Source organism: Glycine max, chromosome 20 (genome assembly GCF_000004515.6).
Source record: "Glycine max cultivar Williams 82 chromosome 20, Glycine_max_v4.0, whole genome shotgun sequence".
Lineage (NCBI taxonomy): Eukaryota > Viridiplantae > Streptophyta > Magnoliopsida > Fabales > Fabaceae > Glycine > Glycine max.
The window spans coordinates 6,172,053-6,195,336 of NC_038256.2; the positions used below are offsets into that span (position 1 = coordinate 6,172,053).

The window sequence follows — 23,284 nt, forward strand, 5'->3', positions numbered from 1 at the left end:
CAACGCTAGTGTATCCTGCATGGTATGGTTTTGCTCTGGGACATTGTCTACCTAGGATAACCATATAGCATTGGTGTAACCATTATAAGTAATATTTTAAACATACTTTAGGTAAATAGTGAAAATATTTAGGGAGTATATCACTCAAGTGCTTGTAAAAATTTAATATATTAGTTACTATTACCAGTCAAATTTTAAAAACAATAATATTACAGTCAACTCCCTTATAAATTATTAATATACTGACGTGCGATATTTATACCATGTTTTTGCATATTAATTCATTAGGTTTGCATTCATTTTGTGTCATTTAGGACTAATTGCATGACTATTTCCTTTACTTTTTATTACCTAGGACTTTTTGAGTTTTGTTTTATGTTTTATGTTTTCGAAAGGTAGATTCTTGGGGACATTGACATGGATTCTTTATTTTTTATGCTTGGAGTGAATTTGATATGAAGATAGAACATTAGGGAACTTTGTTGAAGCTTGAATCTGTTAGTAAATATTTGTTTTATAGTTTAAAATTTCTAATAATATATTACTTATATTAATTATGTTACGTGTTTGTTATGTTTGTTTTTGTTCTACACGTTGGTTTCCAACATTTAGTAAGTGTGGTACTTTGAGTTTTTTGCATTGTTACATAAGGGGGTCTATGCCTATATATATCTCTCTCCTCCTTTAGCCACAAACACAAGCAGAAAAAACAATTTTCATTTTCCTCTAAATTTAAAATTAGAATATATTTTCTTTATCAATTATGTTTTTTAAAGATAAAATGTTTTTAGAATTAGTTTCTGTGAAAAACTGCAAGCATCCCATTACTTATCATTTTGTTACTTGAGTGATTTGGTACTCTTGGCAAAATCATAACATATATCCACAATAACAAATTTAACCAATAATAAAAAGGTTATCAAATTATTCATATTTTGGTATTTTTTTTAAAAATTTATATTACATCGATTTTAATATATATGAACAAGATAATAAATAATTTTAAATTAATATAAAGTTTGTATATATGATCTATGTGAAAGAAACTTCAATCCAAAGGTAGGTTATAAGAAAGTATTGTCCAATTGAAAGTTATTGAATAGTGTAGTAGTTGGTCTAAGTCACTTTGGTGTAATATGATCCCTCTTCATACATGAGGGATCAAATTACACTAGTGTAACTTAAATAACTATTATATCATTCAAGAACTTGAAATAAAATTTGATTTTTATTGATCCAACCATTGCAATATATCTGCATAATGTTAAAGTATACTAACTATGTTAAATTGGTAAAAATTGAACAAAAATAAGAAGGTTATCAAATTATTCATATTTTAATATATTTTTAAAAGTTTAAATTACTTCAATTTTAATCTATATGAATGAGGTAATAAATAATTTTGGATTAACATGATAGTTCATACATATGATCTATGTGAAAAGAGCTTACAATCAAATAGTGGGTTATAAGAAAATAGTATGATTGAAAGTTATTGAATGATATAATAATTGGACAAAGTTACATAGATGTAATTTGATAACTCCTCATATACAAGGAGGGATCAATTACACTGATGTAATCTGATCTCTCCTCATGTATGAGGGATCAAGTTATACTGGTGTAACTTAAACACCTATTACACCATTCAAGATCTTGAAACAAAAATATTACTTTTATTGATCCAACTATTATTTATATTTACATATTACCAATATTGATGTGTCAAAATTGAACAAAATTAAGAAGGTAATAAAATAATTCATATTTTAATATGTTTTAAAAGTTTAATTGACTTTGATTTTAATCTATATGAATGAAGAAACAAATAATTTTTATTAATATGGAATTTTTACATATGATATATGTGAAAGAACTTTTAATTCAACAGTGGATTATAAGGAAACATCATCCAATTGAAAGTTATTAAATGGTGCAATAATTGAATAAAGTTACATCAATATAATTTAATCCCTTCTCATATATGAGGAGATATTAATTTACACATAATTAGTTTGATCTCTCCTCATATACAAGGGCTCAAATTACCTTGGTGTAACTTAAAAAATATTACAACATTCAAGAACTTGAAAAAAATGTGATTTTTATCGTTCCCACTATTTCTATATGTGTGTGTGGGGGGGGGGGGGGGAGTAACTTCATCTACCCCGGTCTATTCAATTTTACTCTAACGACTAAGATGTAAACTAATTGCACTCAAGCGTGACCAACTACACATGAATCCATTCTCAGCATTTTGTTCATGTTGAAACTATCCATGGTAAGTTGTTGCTACAAAGGTAAAAATTAGACAATACAAGGAATTTCATTCTCCTTACCAGTTTATTTCACTTTCCTTGTTCATACACAAAAGGGAAAATTTGATGTCACTCATTTGACATACGTGTTTTGTTTCTGCTATTGTTTCGCAATAAGCTTTATTTGATTAAATCGATTGCTTATTTCAATTATTAATAAGTTACTAAGTTCACTTTTTAATAATTTCAAGAGAAATTTTCTTGCACTTGTCGCACTCTCTAATTAAGAAAAATAAAGTAAAGGTGTTATGCACATATCATTTGCAATGGCAGATCAACTCCAAGTGTGAACAAACCAAAAGAGAAATGGTTCAAGAACACCATGGACAATTTGTACAATGGACGAAGCACACAAGGAAAATGAGTGACAACAATTTCACTCCTTTTGTGATTGAGAAAGAATTGTGAAACTAACGGGTAAAGAGACAAAATAGGATGTTTCGGCTAATTCTTTCATTTAGAGTACCAGAGCAATGACTATGATCATATATACAAAATTACATGTTAATACATAATTATTTGCTACCTCATCCTTTCATAGATTTTTAAATCGACATATTATAAGTTTTGAAAATATACTACAATGTGGATAATTTGCTTACCTTATTATTGGTGTTCAATTTTGACAAAATTTGAAATAGACAATAGTTGGATCGATAAAAATCACATTCTAAATTGGTGCAATAGTTTTTTAGTTACATCCATGTAATTTGATCTCTTTTCATATATATATATATATATATATATATATATATATATATAGTGAGACTATGAGAAGACCTTTTTCATGTGAGAGTGAGAGAAATAAACATTGAGTGTTAAATCTCATTATGAAAAATGGTCGAGATTAAAACACAACTCATTAAGTTTTTTAAAAAGTCACATGGCTTGGTAGAAAGCATCCCACTTAGTTGACAAACCTGTCTACCCTCATTCTCGGTCTGAAATTTCCTCGCAGCCACACTAGATGTGGTAAATATAGAAGCACAATTTCCATTTGTAATAGTCATAGTATGACAAAAATGATAGTTCAACAAATACAAATGAAATGGAGTAGTTGTTAACCAATGTACTTGTTACATTGATAATGTTATAGCTTTTCCAAGCTATCAACTAAAGTTAAAAAGTAAAAATGAAAAATTGTTTAGCATAAATTGAGCAAAATGAAAAATCAACACAGATAGGCCTTACATGCCAAATAATGACAAATAAAATAATTCAAATTAGATAATGCTAAGTATCGACAAATAAAAACACCTCAGAGAAGAAGAACTGTCAAAGATCTACATGTATACAAGATGTGAGAATGTAAGAAACATATAAACAATGTATACAACACCAAATGAAATATGATGCCTGAACACCAACAAATATGGCTCAGTTCGAATCAACTTTTGCAATTCATTTTAACCAATCAGAAACCGACCAGCCAATGCATTGCATGTCACATGAATTATATATGTTTATTAGATCATTAGATTTACTAAAACTTTCTTCAATATTCATACAATATTCATCAGTTAATTTTTTCTACATGACATAAGTCAAAATTATAATTTAAGCAGGCAATTTATAGTTAAAGCAAGTTTCAGAGAACATACTCAACTCATACATCTTGCAAATTACTCATTAGTTCGGAGTTAGATGTTAGTTAAATAGGCAGTTAGATGTCTCTCTCTCTCTCTCTCTCTCTCTCTCTCTTTCTCTCTCAAAGAAGTGAAAATATAGTATTTTCCAATATATGATGGAATTAAAGGAGGCTTGACAAACTTCAAGGGCTTTTGATATGGACTTGGTGAAATGCTAAACATTGTTGCCCCCTCAACCTACAAAAGTAGCATATGAATAAATCACTCAAGATTTCTCATATATTCACATAATATTTTTAGCAACATTAGACTAGGTAATTTTAGAGAACACAAGCAAGATCAAATTCTATGGCAAGTGTATCTATAGGTAATCTTGAGTTGAAAAGAAAAAAAATGATAATTTGAAAACAATATGCAATGGCATGGAATGGAAGATATATTGGAAAGTTGAAAACAATTGAACTTCCCAAAATAACTAGATTAATTGAAGTTCTATCAATGGACAATGATATTTATTTATGATGTCTATATCAGATTTACTACAATGAATCAAAAGGAAAAAGACAATACCAGGCACTCATATCCTTAGATGCTTCAATTGTACCAAGTCTACAGTGTAATAATGCACATATAACCAAATAAGCCAGCCCCAACTGTAACGTCCTAAAATTTTGCTAACTATAAATTGATGTTTAATTGTATTTATCGTGTTATTTGATTATATGATTGAGTTGAGGTATGGTGTGAATTAGTCATGTGTGATTTGCTTGATGTGGATGTTGAGTTATGTGAAGTTTTATTGACCTAAGTTGAAATTATGAGATTTCAAATATTCCAGTAAAACAACAATCTTGGATTTCAAATTGATTGTAGATTCCTAACACATGTCCCCAAGGTTTGACCGTTGGGATTTGCAAAATAACAAATTTTGACCTTTCGCTTAGCGCGAGAAGCGCAATTTCAATCCGAGAGGGAATTGCGCTGAGTGTGGATTGTCATGCTTAGCACCAAAAATAGACTACCACTTAGCGAGATAAGCTCACTAACAAGATCTATAGATTATAAATACGTTCTTCAGCGTGAAAAACACTATTTTTCACTCTCATCCTCTCCAAATGCCCACCCAAACCCTAACACCTTCTTCTCCACCACCCACAACTTTCGGTTGCCACCATGAGCCGTCGTTGCTTGCCACTAAACCACCACAAGAAGAGGAACATTTTAATCAGAGCGGAATCCTCAGAATCCACCTCAAGGATTCAGTGAAGAACAATCCCTCAATCCATTATTTCGTAGCTTCTTTGAGGTAATCTTGACTTCTAAGTCTTTCTCCTAGTTAGTTTAAACTTCTCTTAGTGTCTCTCATGTTTTGGGTATTGTAACAGGGTCTTTTTACACTTCCTTGGAAAACCCCTTTAAAATGAGACGGTTGTAAAAATTATTTTTTTTATAAAATTGATGTCATTTTCGTGACCTGCATTGAACCCCAATCACATTGGCGTGATCAAAATTTCAAAATGACATCTCCTTTTAGTAGAATCCGAAACACCCCTTAGCCCTTTATGTTTTGACAGGGGTAATTGACTCTGAATGTTGTTATTAACCTTTTTTTTTAAATCTATACAAAATTTCCTTCAATTTGGTATATAGAACATTGTGTTTGGACTGACGAATGTGAACAAGAGAGGTCTCTGAACGACACAAAGAGGAATTGACGGAGAGCTCACAATAGGTGAAAGGAGTTTATTGTAATTTATGGCTTTTGATACCATAGTTAGGGTTAGGGAACCTAACTATGGGGATGTATTTCTGTCCCTATTGCATGCTGATTTTAAAATAAAATAAAAAACAATGTTTTTTACTAATGGGATACGGTACGTCTGTTATTGATAGATGACATTATTGTTTTTATTAGACTTGTGTTGTTTGAAGACCTGGAGAGTGTGAATCTCAGGCATTATCTATATATGTATGTATATGCAAAATGTGATGATATTAATTGATATTTGGTGACGTTGATACTTATGATAATGTTGTTATTGAAGATGATATTGATAATAATTGATAGGAGGCGACGTTGGTGTTTATGATAATATTGATATGAGATGATGTTGTTATTGATGATTATGTTATTGTGGCTTTGATAATGTCATTGAGATGAGATGATGTTGATGTTGAGAATGACATTGAGATGAGATGATATTGATGTCGAGAATGACATTGAGATGAGATGATGTTGATGTTGATAATGACATTGAGATGAGATGTTGTTGATGTTGAAAATTTCATTATGATCTACACTTGTTCTTGCATTTCTATGGTTCAAATTTTGTAGATCTACTCTTGAATCTTGTTTTTGTGTTGATTTTAGGTTCTATCAATTTTCATTCATAATATTCTTGTTCTGAACCTTTAGATATAAATTTTCTTCCAAAATATTGATTAGAAAAAAAACAAAAAAATCTAAGTGTAAATCACTTAATCCATGTTTTCTTAGAGCCATGTTTAGTCATAGTAATTGTCACATTATGTTCTATGTTTGTGTTGAATTTTTATTTTGTTTATTGAATTCTAGATACATTTTTTCATGTATTCTTGTCATTCTTATCCTATCTTTTGAATTTTGTGTCTAATTCATGCATGTTATTTAGTTCATAACATGTTCTAAATCAATTCCTAGAAGTAGTCTTGTTGTTGAATTCTTTTTGTTTTTTGTTTTGCAAGTTTCCTACATGATGCCTATGATGAAGTTGAGTTATGCTGATGAGTAGTGGCTGGATTTGTGAATCAAATAAGTCTTAAGCTCTCTTGAATTGTGTTATTCAAGATAATTGAGCATAAGCAAACACAAATTGTAACTATCCAATCCTTAAGCAACATAAACACTACTCTTGAGTTCTAGGTTGAAATTGCTGGTGTTGGCAGCTTGAACATACAAACTTGTATAAAATAATGGAAATTGGTCACTATGAATTTTGAGCTGAATTTTTTACTGACTTTTCTATACATCTGGATCATAATTATAAAAAAATAACAAAGCTATTTGGATTAAAGGAAAAAATAAGAAAAATCACAGAAGTTGGCAGAAAAATCAGTGTCCAGGAAAAAAAAGTGAAAGGGAAGTGTGCTTGTTGTTTTGGCTCGAAATTTGTTTTATAATTGGTTCCTATTTTATACCAATCTTCGTTCTGAAATTTCAATTGAAAATTAGTGTGAAAAAAAGTTCCAATACTAGAGGTTTCTTCAGTCTTTTTTTTTATAGTTTTTTTACTCTACTTTAGAGTCATTCTTAGTTTCTCTTTGAGTCCTAGCTTGCTTCTATGTCCTTTTCATTGCTTTAATTGTTGAATAATCCTTGAAAATTTGTCTTGTTAAAACTCTATTGTTTTAGCTTTCATTTCATTTTTTTGGTCTTTGGTTAATGCTGTCTCTTTGTTTCCTTGGTTTATGAGTTGCCATATAGGGAATTGGAAAAGAGGATTGGTGCCATATCTTGAAGAATTTGAGTCAAGAAGCAAGGGGAAAACCACCTTAAGAGCTATTGGACTAAGAAGCACTCCAAATTGAGTGAAATACTAAAGAGAGAATAGCCACCACAATTGAGGACATTTTTTTTTTGTAGTAATTGACATTTTACTTACTTTCATTGCTTTCAAATTTTGTAACGAAAAGGCCTTTCATTGGAAGTAAGTTGGGAGCCTCCAATAGGCCACCCTACATCCATTTGTGTGTAATAATTTTAAGCAATTTTCCCTTAGGATTGTGAGTGTTTTGTTGGGAACCTTAAATGTGGTCATCCAAACACTCTTAGGATTCGCCTAGTTTACATTTCTTGCTTACTTTCATAACTTTTTTTCCTTTACCTTCCATTGTCAAACCGCCTAGATAGCTTGTCTTTTACTAATTAGTTTTTACCTTATCTTTGACACGTCTTTTAGTGTTTATTTTGACTAGTTTCAACCATAGTTTCTTTTACCTTTTGTTTCAAACCCCCAACAAGAAAGAACCATAACCTAGGAACCAACATGAGTCTTCATTCTTCATCTAGTGTTAATGGTGAGGGTTCTACTCCTAAGGACCCCTTGTATAAGATATTAGATGAGTTGAGATCCCTTAAGTTGTGGAAAAAAAACAAGAGAGAAAAGAAAAAGAAAAAAAAGAGTGGAAGAAATAAGTCAAGATGAAAGAGAGAAAATAAGAGAGGAAGAAAAAAGAAAAATAATGAAAGAAATGAAAAGGGAAAAACATGCCTCCTATAGTAGTCATGACTCTTGCAAGAGTTTAAGTGAAGAACTTAGCGACTATTATAGAGGGTGTCATAGTTCACATACTAAACATCACTCCCAAAGAAGAGAAAAGGATAAAACGCCTCATGAGGTTAACATTAGCCTCCCATATTTCCATGGAAAAGATAATGTTGAGGCTTACTTAGATTGGGAAATGGAGGTTGAACAACTTTTTGCTTGCCATCATATTAGCGAAGAGAGAAAAGTTCCATTGGCTACCCTTAGCTTTCAAGGGTATGCCCTCTATTGGTGTACTTCCCTTTTTAGGGAACGTAGGATTCATGGGGATCCTCCAGTAGAGTATTGGAATGATCTTAAGAGTGCCCTTAGGAAGAGGCACATTCCCTCCTACTATGAAAGGGAGCTTATGGACAAGCTCCAAAGGCTTAGACAAGGGAGTATGAGTGTTGAAGAATATAGACAACAAATGGAACTACTCCTTTTAAGAGCTGGACTTAGGGAAGAGGAAAGAACAAGCATAGCTAGGTTCCTTAGTGGACTTAATATGGAAGTGAGGGACAAGGTTGAACTCCTTCCATATAGGGACCTAGATGAGCTAGTCCAACTTTGTATAAGAGTGGAGCAACAACTTAAAAGAAAGTCTTCTTCAAAATCTTATGGCTCTCACTCTTATCCAAGGAAGGACCAAGCCCATGGAATTTTGGGGGCTGCACCTTCAAAACCTAAGGAAGATAAGGGTAAGACCATAGAGAAATACACCCCTAAGACTAGTTCCCAAGAAAGGACTAGCAATATTAAATGCTTCAAATGTCTTGGGAGAGGTCACATTGCCTCTCAATGCCCCACAAAGAAAACCATGATCATGAGGGGTCAAGACATTTATAGTAGTCAAGAGGAGACTACTTCTTGCCCTTCCTCTAGTGGAAGTGAAGATGAAGTAAGGGGTGAAGAGTCTAGTGAGGAAGTCTACCACCATGAAGAAGGTGACCTCTTAATGGTTAGAAGGCTCCTTGGAGGTCAATCTTGTGATCTATCTCAATCCCAAAGAGAGAACATCTTTCATACAAGATGCAAAATTTTAGATAAAACTTGTTCTCTCATTGTGGATAGTGGATCTTGTTGCAATTGTTGTAGCACAAGATTAGTTTCCAAGTTGAACCTCACTATCATTCCCCACCCAAAACCTTATAAACTTCAATGGCTCAATGAGCAAGGGGAAATGATAGTTAACCAACAAGTGAAGGTACCTTTCTCCATTGGGACATATAAGGATGAAGTTAATTGTGATATAGTTCCCATGGAGGCAGGACATATTCTTTTAGGAAGGTCGTGGCAATTTGATAGGAAGATCATTTATAATGGCCTAACTAATGAAATTACCCTCACCCATCTTGGCACTAAATTTGTGTTGCATTCTCAAACACCTTCACAGGTGGCCAAAGATCAACTAACTATGAAAGATAAGAGGGATGAAGATGAAAAACTTGAAAAACAAAAGAAAAAGAAGGATAGTAAGGCCTTGTCTTCAAAGGCCAAGGGGAAGGAAAAGGAGGAAAAGGATTCCTCCAAGAATATTGTTAACAAGGAAAATCATTTTGCAACAAAATGTGATATTAAAAGAGCACTCCTTCTTAAACAATCTTTCTACCTTCTCCTATCAAGGGAAACATCCCTTAGCACCACCATACCTCTTGCGCTTGAGGTTATTCCTCAAGTAAAGGAGTTGTTGGATGAGGATTTGGTTGGCAAGACCTTAAATCCTTGTGCTTTGTTGGTGTCTAAAATAGGTATTATTAGGCACCAAATCCCTATGATAGGTGGTATGATGAATGTGTTGAGTGGTGCAAAACTCTTTTGTAAAATCACTCATGAACCCAACATCTTCATCATTTGTGTACATAGGGACTCATTAGGTAGGTTTGTTCTTATTTTTTGTTTCAATGCAAACCTAGGTGCTCATGTGGGACACCTTAGGTTTGTCGTAATTTTTTGTAGGAATAATCAACATGAAAATAATGAAAAAGGTATGTTTTATTCCATTACTTTCCTTAACTTTTTAAATAGTGATCAAGGGCTTCCCATGGACCCTAAGAGAATAAAGGTCATTCCTGAGTGGCTTACTCCACCAAGTATAAGAGAAATTTGGGGCTTCAATATCTTAACAAACTTTTACAAAAGGTTTGTCCCATATTTTTCTATACTTGTAGCACCACTCATTGAGTTGGTGAGGAACTATATTCTCTTATGGGAAGATGGCCAGGAAAGGGGTTTCCAGTCCTCACCGTACTCTAACATGCCCAACATCACTAATACATATGCTTTTATTCTTTTTACAGGTGTTGAGGAAAAAATTAATGAGTTTCAAGAACCTCTGGATTTGAGGTCAAATCCTTTTCAAGTGGGAGGGAATGATGCAATCCTACCCCCCAAGGGCATTGGATAGAAGACTCCAAGAAGATTGGGCCAAAGATGCAAGAGAAGGCCCTAGGGTTCTCATGAGCCTTAAGGTAGATTTCTGAGCCCATGGGCCAAGGTTGGGTCCAATTATCTTTGTACATATTAGACTAGGATGTCATTATATTTGGTCCTTGTATTTAGGGCTCCATATTGTAGGTAGGGTATCCTAGAAATATATGATTTTTCAGCCCTTGTATTTTAGGGCACCTAGACTAGTTTTTGTATTAGGGGTAGTTTTGTAATTTCACATGTACTAAGTGAATATTTGATGTGTGTTGGGAAATAAATTTAATTGAATTGGTAGAAGCCCAATCCAATTAAATTTTAGAGGGGGAGGTGAGCTTTTGCTTACTACACCCCATTGCCACATCATATAGTCACACTTTGTGCATGTCCTTCATGCTTTACATGCCTCATGACACCTAAGCACACTTAGTGGAGAATCTTGGAATTGATCTTGGATTAGTGGGCTGAACCATAACTAAAATTCACTAATCATAATTAGTGAAATTTTGGCTCCAAAGTTTGGCTCCACAAATTCAATTTCAAATTCAAGTGAAATTTGAATTGAAATTCAAATTTCCCTCCAATTTTGTGTGACACTTAGGCTATAAATAGAGGTCATGTGTGTGCATTTTTTTTAACTTTGATCATTTGAATATTAAAATTCAGATTTCAAAGCTCATTTAGAGCACAAAATTTCGTGCTCTTCTCTTCCTCTCCCTTCATTCATCTCCTTCTTCCTCCAAGCTCTTATCCATGACCTCCTATGGTGGTGAGCTTCTTCTAGACTCATCTTCTCCTTAAAGTGACGTCTCCTCTCTCTCTTCCTTTCTTCATTCCGCTGCCATTCATCTTCCAAGAAGCAAAGGAATCCATTGATGAAGAAAATCCTAGGCCTACAAGCTCCAATGGAGCTTGCATCAGTTGGTTCCTTAGTTGTGGTTCTTTCTTGTTGGGGGTTTGAAAAAAAGGTAAAAGATAGGGTTCCAAAAGAACTCAAGATAAGCGTGATATGTAAGAAGAAAGTATTATGCAATAACAAGATAAGCTAGGTGTGACTAGTAAAGAAAATAAGCTATGAAAGTAAGCAAGAAATTAACGAGAAAGAAATGTAAACTAGGCGGTTCCTAAGAGTGTTTGGATGACCTCATTTAAGGTTCCAACAAAACACTCACTATCCTAAGGAAAAATTGCCTAAAATTATTACACACAAATGGAAGTAGGGTGACCTATTGGAGGCTCCCAACTTATTTCCAATGAAAGACTTTTTTGTTACAAAATTTGAAAGCAATGAAGGTAACTAAATTGTCAATTACAAAATTACAAAAAGGTCCTCAATTTTGGTGGTTCTTCTCTCTTTGGTGATTCACTCAATTTGGAGTGGTTTTTAGTCCAATAGCTCTTAAGGTGGTTGGCCCCTTGCTTTTTGACTCAAATTCTTAAAGGGATGACACCAATCCTCCTTTCCAATTCCCTATATGGCAATTCACAAACAAGGAAACAAAGAGATAAGCAATAAATAAAGACCAAAAAATCAAAAGAAATCTAAATCAATGGAGTTTTAACAAGACAAATTTTCAAGGATTATTCAACAATTAAAGCAATGAAAAGCACACAAAAGCAAGCTAGGACTCAAAGAGAAACCTAGAATGGCTCTAGAGTAGAGTAAAAAAACAAAATAAAAAAAAGACTCAAGAAACCTCTAGTTTTGGCACTTGTTTTCACACTAATTTTCAATTGAAATTTCAGAACTAAGATTGGTATAAAATAGGCACCAATTATAGAACAAATTTTGAGCCAAAACAACAAGCACACTTCCCTTTCACTTTTTTTTTTCTTTTATGGACACTGATTTTTCTGCCAACTTGTGTGATTTTTATTATATTTTCCTTTTTTCCAAATAACTTGGTTCTTTTTTTATATTTTTTTCCAGATGTCTAGAAAAGTCAGTAAATATTTCAGCTCAAAATTCATAGTTACCAATTCCCAATAATTTTTACAAGTTCGTATGTTCAAGCTGCTAGTACTAGCGATTTCAACCTAGAAATCAAGAGTAGTGTTTATATTGCTTACGGCTTGGATAGTTACAATTTGTTTTTGCTTATGCTCAATTGTCTTGAATAACACAATTCAAGAGAGCTTAAGACTTATTTTGATTCACAAATCTAGCCACAACTCAACTTCTTCATAGGCATCATGTAAGAAACTTAGAAAAAAAATGTTCAACAAGACTATTTCTAGGAATTGATTTAGAACATGTTATGAACTAAATGACATGCATGAATTAGACTCAAAATTCAAAAGATAGGCTAAGAATGACAAGAATACATGAACAAATTTATCTAGAATTCAATCAACAAAATCAAAATTCAACGCAAACTTAGAACATAATGTGACAATTATTATGATTAAACATGACTTTAAGACAACATGGATTAAGTGACTTACACTTAGATTTTTGTGTTTTTTTAATGAATATTTTGGAAGAAAATTTAAAGCTAAAGGTTTAGCACAAGAAGATTATGATTGTAAAATGATAGAACCTAAAATCAACACAAAAATATGATTCAAAAGTATATCTATAAAATTTGAACCATTGAAATGCAAGAACAAGTGTAGATCAAAGATTTAATCGGTTTATTTTTTTTGTATCTACTCTAAACAGCAGCAAACCACAAGACAATGGAGGATATACATGGAGAATAATCTGAAAAACAAGGAATTAAAGTGAATTGACCAAACAAAAAGATAGAGGAAGCAAAAGAACATCACCTAGATGAAAATTCTCTTGATACCACATGATGTAACTCCATGTGGAGCTTGTAGGCCTTGGATCTTTTTCATCAATGGATTTAAAGTTGAATTTGTGGAGCCCAAATTTCACTAATTATGATTAGTGAATTTTAGCTATGATTTTGCCCACTAATCCAATATTAAGTTCAAGATTATCCACTAAGTGTTCATTGGTGTCATGAGGCATGTAAAGCATGAAGGACATGCACAAAGTGTGACTATATGATGTGGAAATGGGGTGTAGCAAGCAAATGCTCACCTCCCCCTCTAAAATTTAATTGCATTATGCTTCTCCCAATTCAATTAAATTTATTTCCCAACGCACACATATTTACTTAATGCATGTGAAATTACAAAACTACCCCTAATACAAAAACTATAGTCTAGGTGCCTTAAAATACAAGGGCTAAAGAATCCTACATTTCTAGGGTACCCTGCCTACATTCAGTACCTTGCGCACTATTTGCCCCTATGCCTTATTTTGGGGAACAAATAGGCCAAACAAAGTAAGCATAAGAGGATGCGTAAATAGGAAGGAGGTGATTATCTTTTTTAAAACCTTTACTGCTGCAAGTGATTGTTTGGAGGAGGGATTGGTGTTTGATAAAGACTAGGAGGACATAACCTAAGAAATGGTGGATATAATTCTTTATGAAAGACCACGTCCAAAATCTGTTAACAATAAGACAATGGTCAGTTTCTTAAGGACTGCATGTAACATATGGGTTTGATGTAAACGATTTGTTTGATTATGTAGGATGGACTATTTCTTTGGAAAAATTCAGTACCTTGCGCTATTTCCCCTATGCCTTATTTTGGGGAACAAATAGGTTAGACAAAGTATGCATCAGAGGATGCATAAATAGGAAGGAGGTGATAATCTTTTCTAAAACCGTTACTGCTGCAAGTGATTGTTTAATTGGAGGAGGGATTGGTGTTCGATAAAGACTGGGAGGACATAACCAAAGAAACGGTGGATATAATGCTTTATGAAAGACCAAGTCCAAAATCTATTGACAAGAAGACAATGGTTAGTTTCTTAAGGACTACATGTAACATATGGGTTTGATGTAAAAGATTTGTTTGATTATGTAGGATGGACTATTTTTCTGGAAAAATCCAGTACCTTGCACTATTGCCCCTATGCCTTATTTTGGGGAACAAATAGGCCCGACAAAGTAAGCATAAGAGGATGCGTAAATAGGAAGGAGGTGATTATCTTTTCTAAAACCATTACTGCTGAAAGTGATTGTTTGGAGGAGGTATTGGAGTTCGATAAAGACCGGGAGGACATAACCTAAGAAACAGTGGATATAATGCTTTATGAAAGACCACGTCCGAAATCTGTTGACAAGGAGACAATGGTTAGTTTCTTAAGGATGGCATGTAACATCCCAATTTAATTTTAAATATATATTATTTGTTATTAAATATTTTGTGTTGCTTGTTTTAATTAAAATAATAATAATAATAATAATAATAAGGGGAGTGAGCTCTCTATTCCTTCTATTGTATAATTTTCCCTTGATTTGAACGAGTTGAAAAATTCCAAATAAGTTTAATTTTATTTTGTGACAAATTTTTTGTTATGATGTTCGTAACATTTTCCCCTTTTCACCAATGATGAATTTCGCTGAATTATGTTTTACTATTATGGTAATTCTTAAATTTTGTGATTAATCTGAGTTATTGGAGTTCGATAAAATCCGGGAGGACATAACCTAAGACCGGGAGACATACCTAAGAAACAGTGGATATATGCTTATGAAAGACCACGTCCGAAATCTGTTGACAAGGAGACAATGGTAGTTTCTTATGGCATGTAACATCCCAAATTAAATTTTAATATATATTATTTGTTATTAAATATTTTGTGTTGCTTGTTTTAATTAAAATAATAATAATAATAATAATAATAAGGGGAGTGAGCTCTCTATTCCTTCTATTGTATAATTTTCCCTTGATTTGAACGAGTTGAAAAATTCCAAATAAGTTTAATTTTATTTTGTGACAAATTTTTTGTTATGATGTTCGTAACATTTTCCCCTTTTCACCAATGATGAATTTCGCTGAATTATGTTGCCATATGTAAACATATTTATAAGCTTTGAAGGGTTATGTGGTTGTTATTGCAATACCGAAAGAGGAATACAGAGAAGGCCTTGAAGACTGCAAAAGTTATTTGCATAGCAGGATTCTTTTGGCAAAGGGCGTCCCTCCTCCAAGAGTTTCTGATTTGCAAGCCAAAGATTTGGCATCCTTTGGGACGTTGGCATATGGTCCCAATTGGAAAAGGCTATTGCAATTCTTCTTTCTCCTTAGTTCAAGATTTACGTAAGGTATGGTGGTAGGGATTTGGAACCTAAACCCTAGCACTCTGAGGCTTTTCAACTGAACCCCGAACTTTAACCCTAATTTGGTGAAACAAACCAGTACCCAGTGTTGTATTTGAATTCTAGGGTTACCACAAAAGTATAGAGACAAGCTATCCTATTCTCCATCGCAATAGGTGTTGGGATCCCCTCTGCACAGATGATGCAATGAATAGTCGTGCATTTGGACGCTATGCTTGGATTTTTGTAGATGTGGACCTTGATAGAAAACTAAGGACAAGTCTTAGTGGAAAGGAAAGGATATGCCTTCTATGTGGGTATCGAGTAAGAAAGACTCCCTTCGTTTTTTTCTTGCTTCCACAATGAAAGTCATTCTCCTACAGAGTGCAAAAAGAAATCAAAGGAATCAAACAATGTTCTATAATCGGAGCAAGGAAGAAAGAGGTTCATGTCCTCCAAAGAGAAAAATAAAGAGATCATTTTGCAAGACAATGCCCTTGCTAGGGAAGGTCCAAGCTATGTTAGGAAGAATGGGCATAGCTGTGTAGGGGTAGAACAAAGCCACATTTTAGAAGATTAGAAAAATCAAGACCCTTAACAATCAAGCTGCGAATCCTGAACCATGGTGTTACAACAGCGACTTTAATACAATTGTTGGGGCTCATGAGAAGAATGATGGGTGCTATCCTTTCTTGGCCTAGTGTCAAGAATTCAGATGTTGGTTAGATAGTTGTGGCTTAGTTCACATAACTACCTTAGGTGCTGAATTCACTTTGTCAAATGGGAAGAAAGGCAGTCAATATATTTCAGTGAGGCTGGACAGATCGTTGGGTAATGATGAGGCATTCAATTTTTGGAACTCTATTAATTGTAGCACACTAATGAAGGTAAGAACTGACCATTATCCTTTACTTCTTGACCTTAAACATAGGCTAACTTCTCTCGCCTCTTCTTTTAAATTTCACAAGATGTGGATTAATAATCCAGATTGTAGAAGACTTATTTCTAAATTTTGGAGTTCTCGTATATATGGATGCCCTATGTATGTCTTAGGGCAAAAACTTAGAGGTTTAAAGAATGAACTTAAACCCTAGAATAAGCTGGTGTTTTGGAGATGTGCATAAAGTGCTAGATCTCTAGGAGGAACTTCATTTGCTTGAAACAAAGGCAGGAATTGAACTTCAAAATGCATTAGTAGTCCAAGAATAGTTTTGGAAGGATAAAGCTAGGCTTCATTGGCATAGCAAAGGGACCATAACACTACATTTTTTCATTAAGTAACTAAGGTGAGAAGGGCTACTAAGAATATGAATGCAATGAAGAAAGATGGGATGTTAATCCAGTCTTAGGCAAAACTAGAAGAGCTTGTTTTTCACTTCTTTGAAGAAGTTGTATGCAGCATATAATGTCAATCGAATGACCTCATTGCGAAGACTATTCCTAATCTAGTTAGTATTGATGATAATATCCTGCTAACAACTCAATCATATTTGGAAGAGGTGAAATCCGTGGTTTTTAGCTGTTGCTCCAATGGCTAAATTTTTAGGTGTTAAGATTTATAAAATTATTCCCAAGTAGAGAACTTTACTAATAAATTTTAATTATTAATCTTGTAGATAAATGAGATGAAAATAAATCGAAATTATATAAAAAATTCTATTTAACAAGCTCAACTATTATATCAGTATTTTTCTAATCACACCTTTTTTGTGATGCAATTAGAAAAGTTTAATTAATACAAATTCTACTTATTTTTATTTACACTCATTTTAATTTATTATTGAATTAAATCCAAATAATAACAATATTTCATTGAACTCAATTCTCATGACACATATTTTTAAATATATTTTTGTTGAATAAAATTCACATAATAGCATATATCTCATTGAGCTTTATTTTTGAACTAACACGTATAACATTTTTGGGCTTAGATATGTTTTTTTTTTTTTTTTTGTAGAGATTGCATGTTATCCTTCAAAGGAGGCGCCTTACTTAAGTTATGTAGAATCACTATTAGCAATATCTCTCTATGTAGAGATTGCTTTTCCGTCAATTGAACTCGAGATCATTGATTATGATGAAAAAATTTCAGACTAACTAATCTATGTGCTAAGTAATGATAAATATGTCTAACATGACTTTGACTTGATTAAATAATACGTTAAAAATAATATATACCAATAAATATTTCTTCCTTTTATTTGAAGTAGTTTTTGTAATATATTTCAATAAATGATTTTAAATTCTTTGACTATAATCCTAACTTTAAATTATATTACCTTTTATAAATAAATTTCATGAGACTTTAAAAACTTTTGTTGCATTGTGCATGAAAGAGCCCCACTTTCAAAAACCGCTCACATTACCTACCTCAGAAAGCCCCTTGATTCTTGTTTACTGAAAAAAAATTCATAGAAGCCACTCCCAGTACCACACTATAAATTCCTTCACAAGCAAAACTTCACACCATTAAAACCAAGGCTATTGGATCTTGCTCCATCTAACTCTCTCTCACCCAAACCATTTTACCTTTTTCTTTTCTTTCACTCCATACCTCTTGAAACATTTAAAACATCTATTACATTTTCTACCTCCTCTTATTTCATTCCCTTCTTTGTCGTAATGACCAACAATTCCATGGCAATCTCAACCTCTCAGAACTCCGTCTCCTTCGACTTAGACTTGACATCCTCTTGGCTCAACCACACTAGCTCCTCCTCCCAGTGCCCTCGTTGTCCACCATCACCAGCTACAAACCAACCACTAGAGAATCTCCCTCTTACAAACCCACCCACCAAGAAGCCACATGGCAGGCCCGCAGGCTCCAAGAACAAGCCCAAGATCACCCCCTTCCAGGTGGCCCAACCTGTGGAACCCTGCATGAAGGTCATCATTGTCAATGTGACCCGGAGCAGCGATATCATTGAGTCCATTCTTGATGTTGCTCATCAAGGCCATGTTAGCCTCACTGTCCTCAGTGCCTCTGGAACGATCACCGGAGTAACCCTCAACAACTCTTCGCATGGTGTTGATGCCCTCACACTTCGCGGGCCCTTCACCTTGCTCTCCCTCAATGGCTCATACTTATACAACAACCACTACGCCCTTCACCCTGGAGCCACCCCTGCCCCTCCCTTATCATTTGGGATCAGCTTTTCCACCTCTCAAGGGCAAGTCTTTGGTGGTGCCATTGGTGGTAGAGTCATTGCCGATAATGATGTCAGCCTTACAATTTGCACCTTCAAGAACCCTGTGATGTACAAGCATGCTTCTAGAGACAAAGAAAGGGACAGGGGTGACAATGATAACAACAACAATTATAACAATAACTATAGCTTTTAATGGGAATAATGAGTTGTTGTGGTTCCACATGATTAGTTATGGATTGGAGTCCATGGGTGGTGAATGATGTGAAAGTTACAACATCGGAGCAAGAACACAACAAATAAATGAAGATCTATCTCTCTAAATGTGTCAATTTTTTTGTGGTTTTTTGTTTATGTTTTGGGTCTTGTTGGAAGTGTGTTAGTTGTTACATTGTGTCATGGGGGTAAAATAAGAGGATGGCCCTCCACGACACTCTACTTGCTGATGCTTTTTGTTGGGTGAAAAAATATGTTCAACATATATACTTGTTTCAACTTATCCATTTTAAATGAAACTCTTCAATTAATCAATTCCTCTTTCTTTTTTTCAAATCAATTTTATTTTTCCGTTCATGCGATTTGTTCCTTTGAGAGAATTGCAAGTTCATGTAAAACCAAATATCTTTTGTGGCAGTGCATGATGGTTTTTGGAATTATTGTAGATGGAATAGATAGATTTAGTAGTGGAAATGAATATTGTATTGTTGACAATAAATTCTAATCAACACAATGAAAGATAAAGAAACAGAAGGGTGAGACATCATAATATGATAAATCATATAATGTAACAAGAAGGATAGACAAAATGAGTTATTGTATTGTTGAGGTGTGTTTATTATCATGCTAAGTGGAAATTGTAGTTTTCGTTGTGTGTGTCTAATGTAGCCAATGATAATGTGTGCCAGGGAGTGGTTATGGAATTCCATAGCATAACAGGGTGTATTTCTTTCTTTTGCTTCGTTGTTGAGAGATCTTTGATTTATGATCTCCAATGTTGAGGATGAAGACAATGAAAGATAAATTAAGAAGCTAAGTCAATGGTGGATGGTGCTTTGAAGGAACAGGCCACAAATGGCTCATTGGACTAGACTATGTTCAATTCAAGTTGCTTTCATTATTCCATTATGAATAATGCATGGAAAATCCTCCTTCTCTTTTTCGTTATTAAATTATAGTACATTTAATTTTTATGTATTTTTAGGATGAAATTTTTATATTATTTATCAATGTTATATTTATATTATATATAATAATAATAATTTTTTTTTATAAATCTTACCTATAATAACTGATGTATTAAATTTCTACAAGATAACTCTTAATGAAACTCTCTAAATATTTTCATTATTTAATTACAAATATGGTCAACAGATTACTCATTTTTTACGTGGCATTGACCATACTTCTTTGACTAGCATTTTCAACCGTGTGTTGGCCTACATTAAAGTATGTCTCAAAGCTGTTTGATAGATGTTTCTAAAACAACCAGGCAGTTTGGACTATGGTCAATCAACCTTTAAAAATATTTGATTGAGATGACTTTCCACATAGTCAAGCATGTTTTTGCTGGTCAAAGAGTCAGACATAGTTGAACTAAATTGTTTTTCTTATCAGTTAATTAATTAAATTGGTTTAAAATTTAATAAAACTAATGTTCATACGTTTAACACAAACCCATTCAATGTGATTCAAACATGCATTTAAATTTATTTTAAATATAAATTTACATTAAATTATGTTACCATTTGAAAATTGAGTTTTACATATTTTCCAATTAGATAATTTATATAATTGTGGGAATTTAACCAGAATATACTGATATTGGATAAAATTATCACATTATCATCTAATTATATAATTTAGGCTTAAATATATGTTTGTTCTTACCTATAATATTCATTTTTATTTTACAACCTAAACTTCACTTAAAAAAAATACTACTTGGAATGTTTTTTTATGTTTGATTTTAGTATATGTCATATCATTTCTTTATTATAGGTAGGAAAAATATATTTAAGACTATAATTTATAGATTCTTATGTATAATAAGACTCTTGACCGTTGTAATACATATTAAAAATTATAATAATTTTTTAAAAAAATTTAGATTTAGTTATAATTTTTAATTTATTATTAATGTAAAAATAGTTTATTGTGACAATGTATAAAAGTTAAATTCCACTTGTAATGCTTTGATGCCTCATTTAAGATTGTTGAATTTTGTTTTTTTAATCTGTTATATGATTTTTTGACATTGAGTTTATTAATATTTCAAATATTATTACTTTAATTATATGTTTTTTTTATGAAAATGTTCAATTGATTACATATTAATCAATATTTGATTGATTGGTTTGAGGTTATCGACAGAAAAGATCTCTCTAAGTCACTTTGAATAAGTAAATGCAATGCAAACATACTCGTTTATCATCCCAGTGACCCATTTTTAACAACTTTACTTTATTTTTATAATTTTATAATTGTTTCAAAGTCATATAAGTTGAATGAATTAAATTCAACTTTTCTTGTTCGATCTCAGAATAGTCATTCACCCTTGCTGATTCACATGGGATTCCACGTGCCCCATGCTACTCGGGTCAGAGCATAACCAAGTGATGCTTTCAGCTAGTGATTACATTTGAAGAATTAACTTGTAAATTATTTTTTTTCATAATAATATAGAATGTCTTGTCACTACTAAAAAAAATACTTTTTATGAGGCATATTTAAAACGGTTGTCAAAAAACCGTCTTAGAAAGAAATGTGGTGGGATTTTTGTAAATAAATACAATCAGTCTATGACGATTTATTGAAAACCCTCTTAGAAGACTATCGTTCTAAGACAGTTTTGTAAAAACCATCTTAGAAGGTTGTCATTCTAAGACAATTTTACAAAACTGTCTTAGAAGAATTTTTGTTTTTTATAATATTTGATGTCTCCCTCTACTCTCTCGCAGTCTCTGTATTCTCACTCTCTAATTCCCCCTCTATGGTTCCCAAGCCATTGCGAGAGGGACCAAGAGAATCTCTCCATCAACGCCTCCAAGACTAGATCCATTCCTTGCTTATCCCTCAAGACTAGACCTTTCAATTATTCTATAGCAACATACATTCCCATATCTTTTTATTTGCAACTTTTTACTAATGGAGTTTACAACAAATAATATGTCATACTTAACAAAAACTCAAAATTTTGAAGCTCATAAGTTGGCAAACAATTAGCTTCGCTTTTTTATTTTTTAGATCATCATTAATTTCACTTAATTTTAATAAAGCATCACTTATTTGTGGAGTTTGAAATCTTAAAGCTTTTATACTTTCAATATGACTTTTCCCATCGTGTTTGTGACAATGGTTTGAGAGTTAGGCTAGAATATGATATTGTAGAATTTTTCATTTTTTATTGAAGAAGAAAATAGAGTATATATGCATTGTAGTACTCCGAAAAAAGATGTAATTTTAGGACAAGAGTTAGTCATATCACAAAATACCAAATTTAGACTATGACAAGCACGTGGAGTATAAAATGATCGATAATTAAAGTCTAAAATTCTTTTTTCCACACCTTGATGTTATCCTTTCATATTTGATCCATTATCATAACCTTGTCCTCTTAAGTAATTAATATCAATTGAAATATTATTTATTTCATTCATAATAGCTTCAAAAAGGCCTTTTTCCGGTTGTATCATCTACTTTTAAAAATTCTAAAAAAATTTCAAAAACTTGTATTTGAATTGAAGAAACATCTACATATCATAATACAAAAGTCATTTGTTCTTGATGACTTATATCAGGAGTACAATCAAGTATGATTGAAAAATATTTTGCATTATTAATATTTTTTATAATATTTGTTTTAATTTGAATTGCTAACAAATTTATCAATTAATCTTGTATCCTATGTCCAAGGTAACTGTTATGAATATTATTATATTTAATTAGATGAATATGTTCTTGCATTATACGATCAAATTTTGCAATCATTTAACAACCGCAATAATTCTAAATAAAACATTTATCAAATGTTTCCTATTTCTATTTATTTGTTCTTGAACATGTTTGTCAATTGTTTTATTTTTTAGTAACCTTGTTTCTAAGTCAATCCGTAAACTCATATTAGCAATGTCCCCATTACTTATCTCATGATTCCTCAACTCATGACTAATATTTCTCCCATCCCTACTACCTTCATTAGCTAATTAAGTTGCACTAGGGACAATATTAAACAATTTGCAATAGAAACAAAAGACTTTATGCAAATCTTGATAATAAATTAACCATCTTCTTTCATGTTGTTCACCATTAGACAGCTTCTGAATGTAAAATGATAAAGAAACATACCTTCAGAATTCATCCTTAGGAAAATCTATATTAGTAATTTTAATAGGACCT

General features: G+C 32.6%; 1 protein-coding gene across 1 annotated transcript; it reads left to right on the forward strand.

Annotated features, from left to right (window-relative positions):
• The first annotated feature begins 18,365 nt into the window (after window positions 1-18,365).
• LOC102663194 (AT-hook motif nuclear-localized protein 19) lies at window positions 18,366-19,085 on the forward strand. The gene has a single exon (XM_006606621.1). It carries the CDS (start codon window positions 18,366-18,368, stop codon window positions 19,083-19,085), a length of 720 nt encoding a protein of 239 aa, XP_006606684.1.
• The last annotated feature ends 4,199 nt before the right edge of the window (window positions 19,086-23,284 follow it).

Bases quoted from the DNA above. Each gene is read 5' to 3' on its own strand.
- LOC102663194 (XM_006606621.1), top strand. From the start codon at position 18,366: ATGACCAACAATTCCATGGCAATCTCAACCTCTCAGAACTCCGTCTCC.